Genomic DNA, 19,373 nt, shown 5'->3' with positions numbered 1-19,373 from the left:
ATTTTCTTAACTCATTAACATTTTTACTCATACACTGCCCAGCCAAAAGCGGCAAGATACAAGATTCACCAAAAAATGATGCACCTTTTTACCATTTGATGGAAATAAATGATGTGATGTTATTTCCATCAAGAGGTGCGTCAAGTATTGACTCTGCATCAAGTATTGGCAATGCACAATGCACTTGAGCACTCTGTAAAGTTTACTCCAGCACATTACAAAGACTTTCAGTGAATTTAAGGTCTGGACATTGTCATCCTAGAATATGATGTGCCATGATGCGTCTTCCAATGTGGTTGTTTATGAAATGAAAAGATACACACTCCATCAACTGGGATTGGAAGAACTGTTTTCCAACATATAACATGTCATGTCATGTCATGTTATAACATGCCAGAAACATAGTAATCACTGCAATAATGAACCAATCATTAACCTTAAGCATTTGCCTAATCCAAACAGTGACTTTTGTTTTGGTGGGGCAGTGTACAGTATACATACGTATGTGTTGACAGATTTAAAAGCATTTTCTGATGTCAGTCTCTCTCTCCAACAGAAAATACGGGTGCCAGAGTCCGAACTGTGTCAGGCATGTCGGAAGAGGGTGTATCCCATGGAGTCTCTCATAGCAGACAAGCAAAACTTCCATAAAAGCTGTTTTAGATGTGCCCACTGCAGTAGCCAGCTCAGGTAGTGGCTTCAATTTGTACATTAATCCTAGATGTTTTTCCCCATTTTAATGTGTTACAGCATGGAACAGGCAAGTGAGAAGATGTTCTTGGTGAAATGCACCATGATTTGCAACTTGATTTGAATAATTGTTATTTAAAATGATTACAACATTGGCAAGAATGTTTGTATATGAATATGTGAGTTGTTCTTGTAATGTCAGAATACAATATACATTGATCTAGTTCTTAATATTTGTGGTTATATTTCTGCTTCAGTCTTGGAACCTACGCTTCTCTCCATGGACGAATGTACTGCAAGCCACACTACAAACAACTTTTCAAGTCTAAAGGCAACTATGATGAAGGGTTTGGAGAAAGGCCCCACAAAGAACTTTGGAGTACAAAGAATCAGAACAATTTGCCAGAAACAACTAACATGAAAAACAATCCTCCTGTTAAAGTAACTCACAGCCCACAAGAAAATGACCCCAACACCACAGAGAATATGACTCAAGCAAAGGTGAATGATGACATAAAGAAGCAAGCAAATAAAATGGCAGTTGTGTGGCCACCCCTCTGTGATTCCCCAAAGAAGCCATTTCATTTAGAGGAAGAAATAAAGGTAGTCAAACCTGTCTGGCCTCCTCAAGCTGAATCAGAACATTCAGGTAAAGAGGATAATGATCCAGAAGTAAATAAGAGGCAAACCAAAATTACTAGTGGAAACCCAGCAGAAAATGGGCCCAAAGAAAATGATGGAGGGCTTGTGTCACCGATAAATATGCCAGAAAAGTCATCTACAGATGCTGAAATAACTCAAAAGTCAGAGGAGCTGACACCAAACACTGAAACAGCTGGGGCAGAGGATCCCAGTGAAACGGGCAAAGCCATTGAGCCCTCAAACGAAAGCCAGCAGACCACAGAGCAACAAGATAATGAGGTAATGAAGGCAAAAGAAGGAAGGGAGATGAATGGTCAACAAGAAGAGGAAATGGAGAATGGAGTTGCAGAAAGAACTGAGAATGTGAACGCAGATGAGGAGAGTGACGATGCAAAAAACACTGATGAAAATAGTGCTAAGGAAAGTGAAAAGAAAGTGCAAGTAAATGAGGGAGAAGAGGTAACAGTGACAGTGATAGATGGTGAAATACCAAATGGCCAAACAGCCAATGGCAATGCAAACAATAACAACAACAACAACAACAGTAACCTATTATTGGACAACAAGGCCAGTTTGCCAGGAATGAATGAAATTAAAGAAAAACCAGACCTGCTGGACTTGTCCTCCTCAGGGGCACGTTCTTCTCAGGAATTTTTTGAAGAAGAGGTCAACAGTGAGATCAGGGCTTCTGACATTTTCCAACAGCTTCAAGAGGACAGCTCTGTCATATCATGTGCCAAATCTTCCCAAGACATGAAAGAGGCAGATCAAGATCATCCCACTACCAAAACACTGGTTTGCACAGAGACAGATGACAACAATAAAAGTAGTGCCTCACATTTCCTAGATGACATATTTGCAGGTTTTGATGACAGTTCTAGTTTGCTTCATGAATTTAAGGATGACATTTATAGCAAGGAATCAGCTTCATCTCAGCTGGATGACCTTCTGGATTTTGGAATAGAATCAAAGGGGGAGATGGGCCAACATACTGAGGCGGAAACGAGGAAGAATCCACTCGATAAAAATGACACCAAAGCTGCTGGGCTGCTGAGTGAAGCCAGTGGCCTCTGGCAGGATGAAAAGGACTTCTTGTCCATTGAGGATCAAATTAAACAGAACCGATATTATGATGATGACTGATGGGGGAAGGGGGGGATGAACACTGTTTAATCTGCCATACACTCATTTATACACAATCAAAGTTTCTGTTAACATCCCTTAGAACAGTCCCAAAGCTCTGTTCATGGAGAGATGAATGTTAGCATGCTTGTATTGTATTTTATACTCAGCTCGCAGCAGACAGCACATTTAACTGCATTCAGATCATTTTTAAAAGCTTTATTGAAAGCACCTGGTGTGCAATACAACTTTGGTAAATATGATTTTGATTCTTTTTGTCTTTGCTGTAAACATTTAATTCAGAATTCATATATATTTTCCTGTGTCTGTGTTTGCAGATACTGTTTAACTTTCTTTATAGAACATTTATAGGGGGTTATGATTTCTGCTTTTGTTTGAAAGAATTTTTGACCGGTTGTTTGTCTTACGGTGGTTAGGACTAATTTTTTCCATTATACTGCTAGTGCTAATGCATTGACAATGAATAAAAAACATGTTTCTGGAATTATCAGAATTATCTTTTTTTTTTTTCATCAGCATAATGTTCTGTATTTTTCATATGAAATATCCATGTAGGCTAGTCAAAGATCATTATCAGAAGTTTTTTTTTTTTTTTGTAAATGAGTCACCTATCCAAAAATAGTTGAGCAGGCATTAAAATTAAAAGCTGAGGCTAATTATTTTACAAGATAACGCTTTATAATTAAGCAAACTCTGGCAAGCTTTAGAAGATTTCAGTGAATAGAGTGCATTAGTGCCCTCCAACCTTTTCAGCTGTATTGGTTCCGGAAGATTTCTTCCATTCATTTGCCATAAAGATTTCAAAAAAGTCTTTGTTGAAGCGTTTTAAGCCATGACTCAAGCCAGCAGTGATGTGAATCACAACAAAATTTGATTCGAAGCAAAAACCTGTCTACAGAGGTTTAAGGAATTGTTCAAAAACATTTTTGAAAATGGGACAAAAATACAAAAGGTACAAGACTGAGCACTTAGCGGCTTTATTGAGGTAAAGAACTACAATCCCATGAAGCATTGCAAACAGCATAATCAAATTAAAAACAGTGGAGAAAAATACTCCTCAGTCCCATAGACAGCTCAGTCTTCATTTCCCTTGCATTCTAAAGGGGGTGGAGCTGAGACGAGAGAAAAGGAAGCGAGGATGCCCAAATAAAAAATGAGAAGCACCCGACTACAATGATGACATTAATCAATATGCTTCTTGCAATATGCTACTTCAACCAAAAATGAGAACTGTGTTCCAACCCTGTGTGAATTTTTATTTTGCTGAACACAAAAGAAGTTAATTTGAAAAATATCAGTGTCCAAGCAGATGATGGACCCCATTGACTTTCATAGTAATTTGTTTTTCCATATGGCCACTAATTGTTTTGTTACCCATATAGTCTACTTCTAAATGACTTATTTTGTGTTTAGCAAAAGAAAAGAAATTCATACAATTTTGGAACAACTTGAGGGTAGGTAAAGGATGACACCATTTTAATTTTGGGTGAAAAATCCCTTTAAATGAAATTGAGTTAGGCTATTTACCTCAGTGTCCACCGATGGCCATTTGGAAATGTAGAGAGTTAATCATATCTATAGTCTTTGACTTAATCCACATCATCCACTTCTTTAAAAGGGATAAAATACAACTTGTGTACATTACAAAAGCACAGAAAAGTCTGGAAAAAAATGACGGGCGTAACGAATTGGCCAGGTTTTTAAAAGCAGCTATGATTATAGATATAATTTTACATTTTTACAAATACGTGCAATAGGGTAGCCTAATTGTCATTTAACTTTAATATATTAATTGGCTACATAAGCGTAAGTGTTATCTGTAACTTAACAGAAAGGTAAATTAATTCAGTTATCAGCCTTGCTTTATCAAAGGCACTCGTCATCTTCAGCTGGTGTCTTTTGTCGAGAGAGGCTGCAGTAGTTATGAAGAGAGGGTGTAGGTTGGTCAATTGAGCAGTACCGGTTGGCTGGCACTGGTTCGCCTCTTGTGGGCTGCTGATTGGACAGCGCTCCATAACCCGATGCAGCGCACCACCACCTCGCAACCATTCGACCGCTCGCTTGTTCACTACAGACAACACAGTCCATTCGCTTTGTGCTTTGCAGACAAATGGCTGTATTTCACCAAGGCAGATAATCTGACCGAAAAGGTAGGTTGCCTCACATTGCCACGTTTTAGTTTACCGAGTGTGTCGAGCTGCGTTTGTAGAGCGTCCTTTTCTTTAAGGTGAGAGGAGCAGCGCTATAATGATCATGTGATGTTATTTTTGTGGGTATGGGTGAAAGGAGCGATGCACAAAGCTTCCTCTGCGTGTATTTTGTGATCTGTTATCCAGAGACCAGCATACATCCTTTTGCATTCGTAAATATTATAAAATTGTTATGTTGCTAATATAAATCACCAGCATGCAGTCCAAAAGAGACTATTATTATAGCCTAGATGCTATATCTACATACATGCATACATATAGCCTATATATACACACACACAGGGCCTTCTAACAAGGCTACTATCTATTTAGTATTTATTTAGTTATATATATATATATATATATATATATATATATATATATATATATAAACTAGCCTACTTGTTCCTTTGCTACTTTTACTATCCCTAGTGGTGACTGTTCAGTTGTCACTGTTAACTACTGCCAAATGATTTTGATTATTATTCTCTATTTTGACAACTACTGACTAGAGCCTAACTATTGCAATTGTTGCTGATACAGTTCCAGGTTTACTAGTAATTATCTACTTTTACTACTAATTATCTACTAACTACTTCATCTTTAGATTGGATCATAGTTTGATTTGTTAAAGGTTTCTTAAAGGGTAATGGCGCTGTCTTCTCATGAATAATAAGGGGACCAATCACACATTTAAATCCAGTGTAAACTGTAAATCTAAAAACAAGTGCATCACATCTGTTAAATTCACTGTTGATTTAAAACCTACAAAATTGTCTCTGAATTAAAATGTATTAACATTTTTCCACATAAAATTAAAAAAAAAAAAAAAAAAAACTTCTATATCATAGACTGTTGCATTGATGATGTATTTTTGTAGGCCAACCCAGAAGTCTGGTTCTCTCGACCAAAACCCATAGCATTTTTTTTCTTTGGCTTTTGGACAATGACAAAGTAAGCTCTAATTCTTGCACAGTTTGTTCATCATGATAATCCTCACAAATATGATTTTTGAATCTTAAATACAAGAAGCAAAAAGCTAAACATAGGCCATATGATTTACACCACTGTTCCTACAACTTTTTCAGTCTCTTTTTTTTTAGTTTACCTGAAAGTGTGTGTTTCTGAACACAATACATAAACCACTGTATTTCATCAAAACTTACATATGGTTTAACCCTGTGAAAAGTGTTTTTTTTATTTGATGAGGATTTAAAAGGATAGTTTACCTTACTCAAAAATGGAAATTCTGTCATCATTTTACTCACCCTCATGTGTCATCAAACCTCAAAAAATGTTTTTGAAATTGGTTCCACTTTTGTTTCACAGAAGAAAGAAAGTTTTTAATGAGACGAGGGTGAGTAACTATCTCTTTAAATCTTTGCTGTAGATCTCAGGGCGAGGTCTGCATAGGAAAGCAACACATTGTCAATAGTATAATCAATATTGTGAAGACAGTTTTGTGTTCAAATGAGATCTACACCCCTGCATGCAGTGTCTGGAGGCCATATTTACATTTCAGATGCTGAGGTTTTTGTGTGACACTAGGTAGCTTTTTGAAATGGGAGCTTCTATGCATCACATTGTGCAGTTTGAATGGAGGCCATTCTACAGATTTATAGAGTAGAGAGATTATATATTCACGAGGCTGTTGGCATGTGTTTTTTAACGATGATTTGGGTGGTTGACTGTGACATGCTTTTGATTAAGTGCTTTGGGGATTAATTCTGTTGAGCTATCAAGAAACTTTTGTGGATACTTTAAAGTTGTACTGTTGCTATTTTAAGGTGTCTCATCCCTGTATGCTGGGATGACATGACATTTCAAAAGGTATCTGAGAGCATGACTTAAGTTTGGCTTTTACAGTAAATATTTAGCGCCCTTATAGCGTATATCCCTCACCCTGAGGCCCTGATGTAGCACATCTGTCTGAGCACCTAATGTCTTTTTTGATTGCACATTTATTGCAAAATGATTTAATGCATTCAATATAGAGAGTGAGTGAAATTCAAATTACACTTTCTCCATGTTAATCACATCTGTCAGTGTGTTTTTACTTTTATAGTGATATTTTATAGTTATTGTGAAGTGAAAGGTATAAATTCCCATGTATTTTCCCTGACTTTCTCTTGCTGATGAATAAGTATACTGCAGAACTGGCAATAACGTGTGTACGTGTGTGTGTGTGTGTGTGTGTCTGTTCTATCTAAATTGAGCAGCTTCTCTCAGAGCTAAGGGAGAACAAACCCACTTGCGTACCAATTACATTTTCTTGTTTAAGCATTTCTTATCCACATAAATATTTAAATAGTTGAGACCATCTTATTTCTAAAGTGCAGTTGAAGCAGTTTATATCAAAGCATTTAATGGAACCCAACTGGCTACCAATAATGTAAAATACATTCATCAGTATTGAGACAGAAAGTGCTTCTGACCATGTTTGTCGCCTGCTAAGATGCGTTGATTCATTGCCTATTAATGATTTTACATTTAGCAGAGCTCAAGTTTGTTACATTGCAAAAAATGTACTTGTTGACTTTATAGGGCTAATGTGTTAATTTCCATTTTTTTTATTCTCTGAGGTCATTGTATATTATTTACTAACAATATGCTAGTATTGCATATTGCTAGCTAGTATTAACTTTGTATTTAAAGCTGCAGTCCGTAGCTTTTTTGGGGTTAAAAATTATCTAAAATACATATTTGATAATTGCCTGAAAAACCTCCTCATGCGAGCGTAAATTTTTTTTTTGCGATTTATCCAATAGACTCCCATTCATTTTACACTCCGACGATCGCCCCCAGTGGAAATCTGGTGGAACTACAACCAAAATTCAGTCCAATAAGACTTAATTGGGAGTTGCCAAGCTTTCTGTAGATGGGCTTTGCTGGTAACTATGTAAACATTAAATTATGTCCCTTTGTAACATGCATTTTTAGAAGGGTTTTCTAGAGTATGTGATTGCTATATCATTTTATATAATTTATTTATATATATATAAGTATTATGTTTTTATTTGTTTATTTTGAATTGACAATATGAGTGTATGGGGGGGGGAAGATGACAGCCATTGTGTTGAAGCCAGTGCCAGGAAGGATGCATACTGCCTCAAGATTATTAGTCAGAGTATCAGTTTCCAGCATCTGTTTATAGATCAGTAAATCACGGAAAGCCTTACGTTAGCAAACACAATTATACACATGACAAGTATGCAGCCATTGAACTGAGAAATATGGTTTAGTCACTGGCAGACATTATTTAATTTCATTCATAACAGACAGAGTCAGTCAGACCAAGAGACCAAGACAATATTGACTGTTTTTTTTTGTATGTTTTTTTTTTATTATAAAAAAAACAATACAATAATATTTGCCAGTGAAGTAAGAAAAACATATATTCAGTTACATTTTTATTGATTTTAAGATTTGAAAATGATTATATATATATTTTACTTATGCTTATATTTTACTTATATGCTTAATATAGTGGTAGCAGTATTGGTCAGTGGAAGCTGACTCAATATGTGAATTAAATTATGTCTGCTAGAGTCTAAAACATAATCCCCATCCATCAGTTTTCAGCTGCCTGTCTTGTGATTTGCCCATAATATGAAGTGTCTAAATGTAAATGTCTAGTTTGTATTTAGTAAAAGTTGGTTATGCTGCTATGACCCAAAACATATCCAGAATATAGGCTACTTTATATAGCTAAGAAAACAAAATATATCTTTCTTCAGTATCTCTTTCAAAATTTGAAAATTTGGTAATCATTTATTCATTCTCATCACCATGTCATTCAACCTCCCATGGCTCTTTCTGCCATGGAAAGAATTTTGAAAAATGTCCTGGACACTATTCCATACAATGAAAGAAATTGGAAAATCGGGTGATTGTGTTCCTGTCAGGTCTGTTATGGTTGTTGGTTCACTGTCATGTTTTCGTCATGTTTCTTCAGAGTAGGAATAGGATACATTATCTAATAATTCTATCTTGATATATGCATAGAACAAAATGCAACACCAGTAATAACACATACACACAATGTCCTGGGATGCATGTTCATTTATAAATCAGTTTGTCTATAAATTAATGCAGGAAAGTCTGTTTTAAGGACTATGGTTCTTTTCTAGTATGGCCTGATTCAAATGACTTGAGCTCTGCATTCTTTTAAGACATAAAACCATGGCAACTAGAGGCCTGCTGCTTCTATTACTTTGTAAGAGGGGATTGTAACAGACATCTTGTTTTGTGGTCGGTGAGGGTTTTTAAAGATTTGTTAAATATAACAAGTACTTGTGTCTGATTTGTCTCAGTCGGTTTAGGTGCTTAGTGGAATTTAAAGGAGTGCTTAAGGAATGATTGATTAAGTGAAGTCGGTAACTGACTGGGCAGCAAAGCAGACAGAAAGTCACACTTTATGAGTTTAGAATGACTTAAGAGTTAAATTGTTGGGTGAACTATCTATTTAAAAATGAAGGAGAACAAAATTACCAATTGATTGATCAGTCGGCCCATTCTCTTCTGACCTCTAGCATTAATAACGCATTTTCGCCCACATGACTGCCGCATACTGGATGTTTTTCCCTTTTCACTGCATTCTTTAACTGAGCAACTGAGATTGTGAAATTCTCAGACTCAGTGTAATTATTTAAAGACTGATTTAATGTTTAAATGTACTTTAAAACTTTTCATTTGACGTTATAAAAATTATTTTCTTTTAAACTGTACTTAAGCATGAAGTCATGAAAGTATATTCTCTTTAAATAAATTTAAGTGCCATTTTATTTCATCAATATTCAATTTTCTGTAATCACATTTAAAAAAAAAAATACGTTTATGATTTGAGGTACACTCGATGTGCACGTTCAATACAATAAGCACACTTTTTTTTCACAAGGACACATGCAGACGAAATGGTTAATGACCCAGAAATAATTTCATGCATATGCAAATTTGGTGCGAGAGAGAGAGAGACACTAACATGCACATTGGGTTTTCATATTTTATAGGGGGACTTTCCATACACATAGGTTTCTATACAGTACAAACTTTATATCCCATAAACCCACCATTTACAGAAAATGTTCTGTATTTTTACATTTTCAAAAACATCACCTTATATGATTTATAAGCTGTTTTACTCATGGGGACCAAAAAATGTCCCCATAAGGATTTTGAAAATTGCCATCCTTGTGGGAATGTTATGAATTTTCTACATGCACACACAGACAGACACACACACACAGACAGACAGGAAGTACAGACTTGCTAAATCAGTATGTAATGTCACTTCAGCGGTTGTTCTTTAACTGTACTGTACTGTGGCATTTGCAGCATTGGCATGTATCTGACCTTTTTGAAGAGAAAGGACAAGGAGGCCGTTGATCTGATGCAAAGAAGGGGGAATCGAGATGAAGAAAATAGGGCCTGCAAGAGTCTCCACTATACTTATTTTTAGGACCAAAACCCATCATTCTATCCATCAATCAACAAATCTCTTTTGTTATTAATATTTTGAAAGATGATTACATTTTAAAATAATTTTGTATTTTTTTTTTTTTTTATATTTTAAATTGTAATTTATTTCTGTGGTGGCAAAGCTGAATTTTAAGTGGCCAAAACAAATATGTGGTTCATTTTGTCTCATTGTTTGTCCCCGGACTTTTATCTTACTTCCTGTTCTGAGTGCCATGTTTGTAGTTTGTTGTAGTTTTTCTCGTGATTAGTCCCTGATTGTTCCCTGGAGTGTCTTGTTAGCTTGTTACCCTCTGTGTGCTTCCTCTGTTCTTTGTTGGTTGTTGTTCTTCCATGAATGTCGTTTGAACTATAGTTTTCTGTAGCATTTCATGGACACTAATTTAATGTATCATTATGTATGCATCATGTGATGTGTGTTTGTTTGTTTTTTTTCCCACAAAAACCTGCTGTTATAACAGGGCTGTTATTTGCATGGTATGTTAAGTTATATTTAATAATTTGGCAGACTTCTTTATCCAAAGTGACTTAAATTGTGTACCCTTTTTCAAATATTTTATTTATTTACACAAGGTGGAAGAAACGCTTCAGTCTGAATTGCAGAATATCTATAGTATGTGTGCCACCGGGTTATCATCATTACCTGGAACTAAACTCATTAAAAAAAAATTTACTTGAAATAAAATATGGATTAACTGAAAATATGAAAAAGTAAACTATTTTTTTCCAGCTATTTTGTTTAGTTTATGTTGTTAACTGAAACAAAACACTAAAACTGATTAAAAACAGAAAATAAAATCAAATTCAGAATATTAAGAAAAACTACAATAGTACTGTACAATATCTATGATACTAAAGTAACATTGGTGTGGCAAATTATGCTTGATGTCTTTTGTGCCAGAAAAGATGCTTTATTACTGACTGACACAGAAAACATAGCAGTGGCCCAGTCTCTCTGGTGTCTAACCAAGGTTAATCGAGGTTCATAAAAACAAAACAGGCCAGAAAAAAAAAGGATGCGTCTCTTTTCACTCCCAAGTGAGGTTGAGAGGGAGCGGACGGGCTCGCAAATCACCTCTGGCTCTGCTGTTGGAATCCTTCCCAGACAATTGCTGCTGATGTTGTTGTTTGTTGTCTTTTGTGTTTTCAGGTGCATAATATCTGCTGATGTGCAATTTTGTAATGGAGACAGATAGATCTTTTTATCAGGTCTGCCTTTAGTTTACACTTACACCGCAGGCAGCACCATCTGTAAATGTTATTTTTGTGGGGGATTTCATTAAAAACTATTCTTTTAAAAACTATTCTTTTTTTTTTTTTTTCAATTTAAAATTTCAAAGGCCCATTTAGAAAGAAAGCTGTTTACTTGATTCCTGAATGAAAAAATAAAATTGATCAAATCGAATGAATTAAGTGACTTTATTTAGAGTATTATTTGGGATAATTTTCCCAAAAATGAAAATTCGGTTTATTTACCGAATCAAACCTGTATAACTTTCTTTTAATATCTCATTGTAGCCTAAAAGTGTATGTTTAATAAATTCTGTTGAATCAAATAAAATACAGTATTTCTTTCTAAAACTTTGGTGCTTTTCTCATTTAACACAATGACTTTAAATGATCTTTTGGAGGTCATTTGTCTGCCAAATTTGATTTAGATTAATGAATCTGCACCTTATGTAATTAATTAGATTAAAAAAAAATTCCACAAAGTATTAAAATACAAAATCCTAAGAAGAAACATTTAATTGATGAAAAAACATACAATGGGTTCAGTCACACAGAAAATTATAGGAATGTCAATTTACTTTTTTATTGTAAATCTGTATGTGTGTGTGCGTGCTCGTTTCAGGTTTATTGTGTGTGTGAGGTTTTTTTTTCAGATACATTTACGTTTTTCTATATTTTTCTGTTTTTAGATTCACATTCACACTAAAATCTGGGAAGACGACAAACCCCATAAAGAGGACCGCTTGGTTTACTGTGACCCACAGACGAAGAGGCATCCTGCTGCACCTGAACTGAGCATCTCTATCCACTCCACCCTTAATGCTTTATTCATGATGTCGGAACAGACGCAATGCAGTGATGACCCACAGTGATTAGAAGGTCAATCATTATGCACTGGATTCAAATCTCAGCAGATCGGAAGAGTATAGAAGCTTGTAGAAACATCTAGAACAGTGGTTCTTAACCATTTTGTCATGACACTTGACATTACTAAGACAGCACAACCTGTCATAAACATGACAATTATCAAACTTAAGAAACCACCTAGCTTTATGGGTTAACATTACATTAAACTGTCATGTGGATGGTTTTGACATTGGCTGTCATGAAGCCATTATAACTTTTTAATGACAAATTCAATTAGTACCACTGTAGTTGAGGTCACGAAAAATATTCATTCACACAGTTATAATGGCCTCATGACAGCCAATGTCAAAGCCAACCACATGACGGTTAATTTAAACTTAATTTAATGTCAAGTTGTCATGACAAAGACACTGACAGGTTATGATGTATCGCTTTATGTCAAGATGTCATAACAAAGACATCTTAAACAATGTCATATTTGCATTCAAGATGTTATTATTGAGCGAAAGACATTTAATGACAGTTGTCATAAACATGCATAAACCCTATTTCATACTCAAGACATACGTCATGTCAGTCATGGTTATGAAGGCGTCATGTCAGTCTTACCCCTTCAAGTAAAGTGTTACCATTCTTTCTTTGTCCTTAATCAATAACTGAATATGAAAGAACAGAGATAACCATTTAAATACCAAAAGATAATTGATATGTGAGAAATGTTGAGTAATGTTTGTGTTTCCAGAACGAATACATCAGAGCAAAACCAAACCAGCACTGACATCAAAAGATGGAGGCCTTGTGCTCATTTGAGCGATGTTTTCCAAATAGCTACACGTGATTGGCCTATGGGCAGGTGATCCAGCCACTGACGAGATGCCATCCAAGGTGTCATGCCTGTATTTGCTGACTGTGGTTTGCTGGGCCAGCGCTCTGTGGTATCTCAGCGGCTCCCGGCCCTCAACCGCCTACGTGGGTCAGATGAGCTTCGCCCGCAAACCGCTCCCGCGGTTCTCGAAGAACGACACGTTCAGCAATATCCGCACACGTACTCTGAACCCACACAATTTCAAGTTCCTCATCAATGAGCCCAAAAAATGTGAAGGCACAACACCCTTTCTTGTCCTCCTCATCAGCACCAACCACAAGGAGTTTGACGCCCGGCAGGCCATCCGGGAGACGTGGGGAGATGAGAACATATTCGGCGACGTTCGCATTGTGACGCTGTTTCTTCTCGGGTTCAGCACTGAACCTGTGCTCAACCAGATGGTGGAACAAGAGAGCCAGATCTTCCATGACATCCTAGTCGAGGACTTTGTGGATTCCTACCACAATTTGACCCTGAAGACTCTTATGGGGATGCGGTGGGTGTCCTCATTCTGCCCAAATGCACAGTACGTCATGAAAACCGACAGTGATATATATGTCAACATGGACAACTTGGTGTTTAACCTGCTGAAACCCAACACCAAACCAAGGCACCGCTTTTTCACGGGCCGCGTGATCAACGGAGGGCCCATACGTGATGTTCACAGCAAGTGGTTCATGTCTAGAGAGCTCTACCCTGAAAGCAGGTACCCTGCTTTTTGCTCTGGGACTGGATACGTGTTCTCCGGAGACATGGCGGAGCTGCTCTATAAGACCTCCCTACATACGAGACTCCTACATCTTGAGGATGTGTACGTGGGAGTGTGCCTACGGAAGCTAGGCATTCAGCCCTTCCAGAACAATGGATTCAATCACTGGAAAATGACCTATAGTCTATGCCGCTACCGAAAAGTGTTGACTGTACATCAGATTTCACCAGAGGAGATACTGAGAATATGGAACGATATGTCCAACAAGAAACATCTCAAATGCTAACAAATCGTTTAGGAATATGTTGATAAAACCTGAGCCAATGTGTGATCCTGGGAACATGGTTATTTAGTGGTGTTTACAGGACTTTTTAGGGCTTTTCACATTTGAAATAGTTAATCATGGTTTGTTCGTGGGTCAACAGAATCCTGGGTTATCTTGATTCACGGGGATTCATAAGCTGATGTTTCACACTGTACATAGACCTTATTCAGATGACCATGACCCGTCTGAAAGCTTGGCTGTGAGGGATAGGCTTAACGTGTTTTCAATTGCATGTGCTGTAAAAAGCTTTAGAGCTGCTAGCTCACTTATAATTTTCCACAACTCAGTATCAGTTTTTTGTCTACTGAAAGTTCTTGGACTGATATTTTTGCAGTGTTTCGTTAGCAGAGGTCAAGGTAACCTTAACCTTGACCAGAACAATCCAAAAACACATTAAAGGGATAGTTCACTTTGAAATTAATTTTTGATATGTTTTAGCTTACCTCAAGTGCATCCAAGATGTAGGTTTCTTTGTTTCCACAGTATTTTCAATTGTGATATTTTTAGGTCAAACCGTTCGTGTCTATCAGTCATATAATGGAGGTCTATGGGGTCCACCTCAAAGAGCATGCACAGAGAAGTCCAAATTAAACATGATTCAATGACTCATAAATGTAAGTACACATTGATGGCCTAAGACACGAAACAAGTGGTTTGTGTGAGAAAATGAACAGTATTTATATAGTTTTGACCTCTTATAACCACAGTCACAAAGCTCCCTCAGATCACTTGGACGTGGCTGTGGTTACAAGAGGTAAAATCTATATAAATACTGTTAGTTTTCTCATACAAACCGCTCGTTTCGTGTCTTAGGCCATCAATGTGTACTTACATTTACAAGTCATTAAATCATGTTTAATTTGGACTTCTCTGTGCATGCTCTTTGAGGTGGACCCCATAGACCTCCATTATATGACTGACAGACAAGAACGGTTTGACCTAAAAATATCACAATTGAAAATACTGCGGAAACAAAGACGCCTACATCTTGGATGCCTTTGAGGTAAGCTAAAACATAACAAAAATTAATTTCAAAGTGAACTATCCCTTTAAATAACAGTTCAAGCCACTGAATAGATGAATGTCTGTCCCTCACAGCCTCACTTTCGTTCCCGTTACAAATCAAACATGGCTCTGCTTTGAATAAGGTCAGTGTCAGCGTCATTGATTGGACGATAGCACGCTGAAACATAGCTTACAGTTTATACAACATGTCATGCGGTGTTTCTGTGACTACAAATCACTTGAATATGAGGCACGCAATTGGCTGTTTGTTACTAAACCTCTAGCCATAACTTTCTATCACTCTTTCATTTCAAAATGTGCACCGTAATGGACACTGCAAAAGCGGTGCTAACCCTGGCTTGCTCTGGACCAGGGTTTCATAAGCACGGGTAAAAAGTGGTAGGCCTATTTATCTCGCTTCTAAATTACAAGTGTGAAATGTCCCTTTAAACCGGGGTTAAAAGCGGGCTTTAGAATGAGGATAACCCGGGGATAACTGCATTGTGAAAAGCCCTTTATGACCCTTCAGGTTTGATAAAGCAATACAGTCTGTATCCTCATGAAGCTGATGTCAGTCTGTAGGGTTGGGTCAAACTGAGGTATTTGCAATGGTTATAATGATTTTGTTTGCATATTTACAAACATTATTTATATACCAGGCTGCTGTGAATTGCTTTATAATAGTACCAACTTTCAAATGAACAGTATTATATGAGAATTTACCATTCCAAATGTCTGTCATAAACTACATTTATTCTGTATATCCCTCTCAAAATGAATGATATCGATAGATTAACCTACAAGAATGCATATTTATGTGTATTAAAGCCTTTGCAAAGCAGTAGAGCTCAGTTCTATAACTGTGAGTAAAGAAAAGTTATTTTCCTTTTGATTAGGTTATAATGAAATTATGATGCAAAAATAGAAAGTATATACATGCAGTTTAGTTTTTTTAAAGGGGGTGTGTTATTTTTAGCATGATTTTTACCACTCATTTTAAATAGTGTATTTTTATTTGTGTTTTTTGTAATATTAGTTTCTTTTATTTATATTTATTTTTGTATTTTGTCCCCTAAGGTTTTGCACCAAATTATATCATAACTATTTTCCAACTTCTCTTTTATCCTTATAATTTATAAGTTGAGAACGTTACTTTACGTTTTAATGGTAAAATAAACATTTTATTTAAAATAAATGAACATTTAATTACTCATGATGACCGCTTTACATAAGCAATACAAAAAAAAATCTGACTGAATTTGAGAATCTGAGCAGCAGGCTTAAACTAGTCATCCAAGCATACAGTAACCCTATATAATATCACTGGGCCAAAAATGTGAACTTTTCATTTTTATAAGTAGTATGTATTTTTGACAACCATCTTGAGTGATTGTGTGCTGCATAACTGTATATCTAACCATATGATTGTACTGCTGGTGGATGAACGAAACAGGATGGGAATGAAAACTTCAAACTGTCTTGTATTGTGATGATGTAACTGCAATACTAGTGACAAATATCATATATAAGGCCATGCTGGGACCATGCACTTTATTTTGTATCTAAAAACTCATGGACAGGCTTGTTTTACACTGCTAACTGTATATTTAATAAACATATCCACTTTTTCTAAAATTAAAGTGTCAAACTCTGCAGGACAGCAGCTCTCTAAGACCTACCCCTGTCCTTTGTCAACAGTCTGTTCAACATCACTGACACATTTTGGCCATGAAATGCCAAATCAGCAGAACCAGGAACAACATTCCAATCAACCAATCAGATTTGAGGGACAAGTTTATGAGTTCAAGTTTAGGCTTACAACCAGGGTTAGGTGCTTCTACATCAGTGTTATCCAACTTTCCCTCTGATTTTAGGGATAACTTGTGGGTAGGGTTAGGTTAAGGGGTACGGATAGGGTTAGGAATACATTTTCAGGCAGTAATGTTGTTAAATATGACATAAGAACGCGTCTAACTCGGCAAAATCAGGACGTGCACCAAATCAACCTTGTGCTGTACAAACTGATAAATCCATTTATCCATTCCGCCAGATCTATCAATCCAACCAAACTGCCAGAGAGCAATGTTAAATAATCTGATCTAATAAGCAAATGCTGTTAGAAAATGTTGCCAGAATGTTACCAATGTAAGGGTGCTTACTGTATTCATTATTGTAAACTGGCTTCTAGCTTCCACCATTAAAAAAATGTAAGGTTATTTTAAAGAAAACAAGCCTTAAGTCATTTTTCATGACCCTTTTAGTACAAAATTAAAAAGGTTTTACATGCATGATCATAGACGCATTGTTGTTCTCTGGTGCAATAAAAAGACAATGTTGATATCATTAATCCTGATTCAAATAGACAGCAGACAACTTAAAAAAGGGTAAAATTGGTGGTAGACAGCTTACACAATTGCGGTGAGTGATTCACCTAATTTGAACCTTTTCCGAAATATGCATGGGGAAAGCTTCCATGCTAAATTCCTGCTATCAAACAACAGTAATTGCAGCAACAGTATCATAAATCTATAGTTGTAAAATTATATAAAAATTGTACATTTTTTAATTTATATGACATTCTATGATAAAAATATTTCCGGCAAACTGTCATCTGATGAAGTCTAGTCTTGGCTAGTTGCTTTACACAATGTTCCTTCCCCAGGTGCTGTGTGCTTGTGTTGTGGAGGAGTGGGAGGAGTTTGATTTCAGGGAGGAGGAGCCTGAGCGTCTGTCCAAACTTCGGCGGAATGAAAGAGGGCTACAGCGACGGTTTTCCAGTCCTACGTGGGTGCTGACCTGAGATGGACTCAGACTGAACTTATGTCTCTGAGCTCTGGACTCGTACTCCTCCACTGATGTTTTCTTGTAGCTAAAAGAGAGAAAGTGTCATGGGAAGGCTAATAGGAATGATGGAGAGCTCTGTTCCAAAACCTCAAAATTACCCTCCATTCTAACCGAAATGGAACATAATAAGTTTGAATTATCATTCATCATGTGAAGTGCACAGTTATATATACAAGTTACTTATATTAAGACTTCTGTTTGATTAGCTGCTATAGGTTATAAAGAGTAACAAAGTCCAGTAAATGGTGAAACTATTTGCACAAGTGTTTATGAATAAGCTAATAAATTAGAATAATACGATAACAAATTACATTTCGTAACTTCGACCAGCATTACAGACAGTTAAAGTACAGTACAAATTCCAGTACTAAAGTAACTGGAATTGGCAGACACTGGAAGTCTTGCACATTTAAGTTAAAAATGGCTGTCTCCTTTTAAAATGTGGTGATAAAAAGAAATGTGTTTAATTAATTACTGTAATTTCAAGATGACAATATGTGACGTTCCACTCAAAGTTGTTTTTACGCTTTTACAAGTTGGAATCTCATAATTACGGCACGACATGGCATGAACACACAAAGTTCCTGAAAATTAAGCCAAATTTCGATCGCCCACTGGTGGCTGGCTGCAATATAAGTCATAAATCCCGCCATCTCCATCCTAGATAGCAAACTGACATTGAATCAACGTGGAAACATGACATCGAAACAACGTTGATCTGACATTGTTTTGCTCATCGAATTAACGTTGAACCAACGTCAGACGCGTCATTCTTTCAAAACTAACGGAAAATCAACTTGAAATCAACGTTGTTTCAATGTTATGAAAGCAAACCAATTTTCGATTTTCATTTAGCTTTGAAGAATGCCGCGTCTGACGTTGGTTCAACGTTAATTCGATGAGCAAAATCAACGTTGTTTCGATGTCATGAGAGACGTCGTTTCCATGTTGATTCAATGTCTGTTTGCTGTCTGGGATGTAATCGAATGGTACGGAAGCCCTGAAACGCAAGGTGAGAAAAAAATAAATAAAATAGAAATAAAAACTTAAGTTGTTATTTCGACTTAATATCTCATTATTACGACATGATATCTTGGTATTTCGACTTAATAAGTCATTATTACGACACAATATCTTGTTATAACGACATAATATCTCATTATTTCGACTTAATAAGGGGCTCATTCTAATATGCATTAAGCTACATTTAGCGTTCTTATAATGAGTTTCTATGGGAGGAAAATGTTAAACGTCAAATGAAACGCTTTGCGTTCATATTCTGGACTTATCTGATTTTGTAGTATACTTTATTATGAGTTTAGAATTATATTGATAAGAAATGCACGCACAATTATCCGTGAGCTTGATAAATGTTGCAGATATTTTAGA

General features: G+C 36.3%; 3 protein-coding genes across 3 annotated transcripts in view; 2 read left to right on the top strand and 1 right to left on the bottom strand.

The window, feature by feature from the left end:
* xirp2a (xin actin binding repeat containing 2a) overlaps positions 1 to 690 on the top strand; it is a 37,566-nt gene extending 36,876 nt beyond the window's left edge. Inside the window, exon 9 of the mRNA XM_039689565.2 lies at positions 557 to 690. Coding sequence (XP_039545499.2) covers positions 557 to 651 — 95 coding nt within the window. The 3' untranslated portion in view covers positions 652 to 690. The remainder of the gene's footprint in view (positions 1 to 556) is intronic.
* A 3,712-nt stretch (positions 691 to 4,402) lies between these two features.
* On the top strand, positions 4,403 to 14,654 carry b3galt1a (beta-1,3-galactosyltransferase 1a). Its single transcript, XM_039689049.2, has 3 exons — positions 4,403 to 4,625; positions 12,059 to 12,248; positions 12,979 to 14,654. The coding sequence occupies exon 3, from the start codon at positions 13,110 to 13,112 to the stop codon at positions 14,094 to 14,096; it is 987 nt and encodes a 328-aa protein (XP_039544983.1). The 5' UTR covers positions 4,403 to 4,625; positions 12,059 to 12,248; positions 12,979 to 13,109; the 3' UTR covers positions 14,097 to 14,654.
* A 1,506-nt stretch (positions 14,655 to 16,160) lies between these two features.
* The window catches only part of atp7b (ATPase copper transporting beta), a 41,959-nt gene continuing 38,746 nt past the window's right edge, over positions 16,161 to 19,373 (bottom strand). Inside the window, exon 21 of the mRNA XM_039689406.2 lies at positions 16,161 to 18,009. Within this exon, the coding sequence (XP_039545340.2) occupies positions 17,781 to 18,009 (229 nt within the window). The 3' untranslated portion in view covers positions 16,161 to 17,780. The remainder of the gene's footprint in view (positions 18,010 to 19,373) is intronic.

The sequence above is a fragment of the Pimephales promelas genome, chromosome 8, assembly GCF_988280905.1.
Source record: "Pimephales promelas chromosome 8, fPimPro1.hap1.1, whole genome shotgun sequence".
In the NCBI taxonomy this organism is placed as follows: domain Eukaryota; kingdom Metazoa; phylum Chordata; class Actinopteri; order Cypriniformes; family Leuciscidae; genus Pimephales; species Pimephales promelas.
This window is presented reverse-complemented; position numbering and strand designations above follow the sequence as displayed.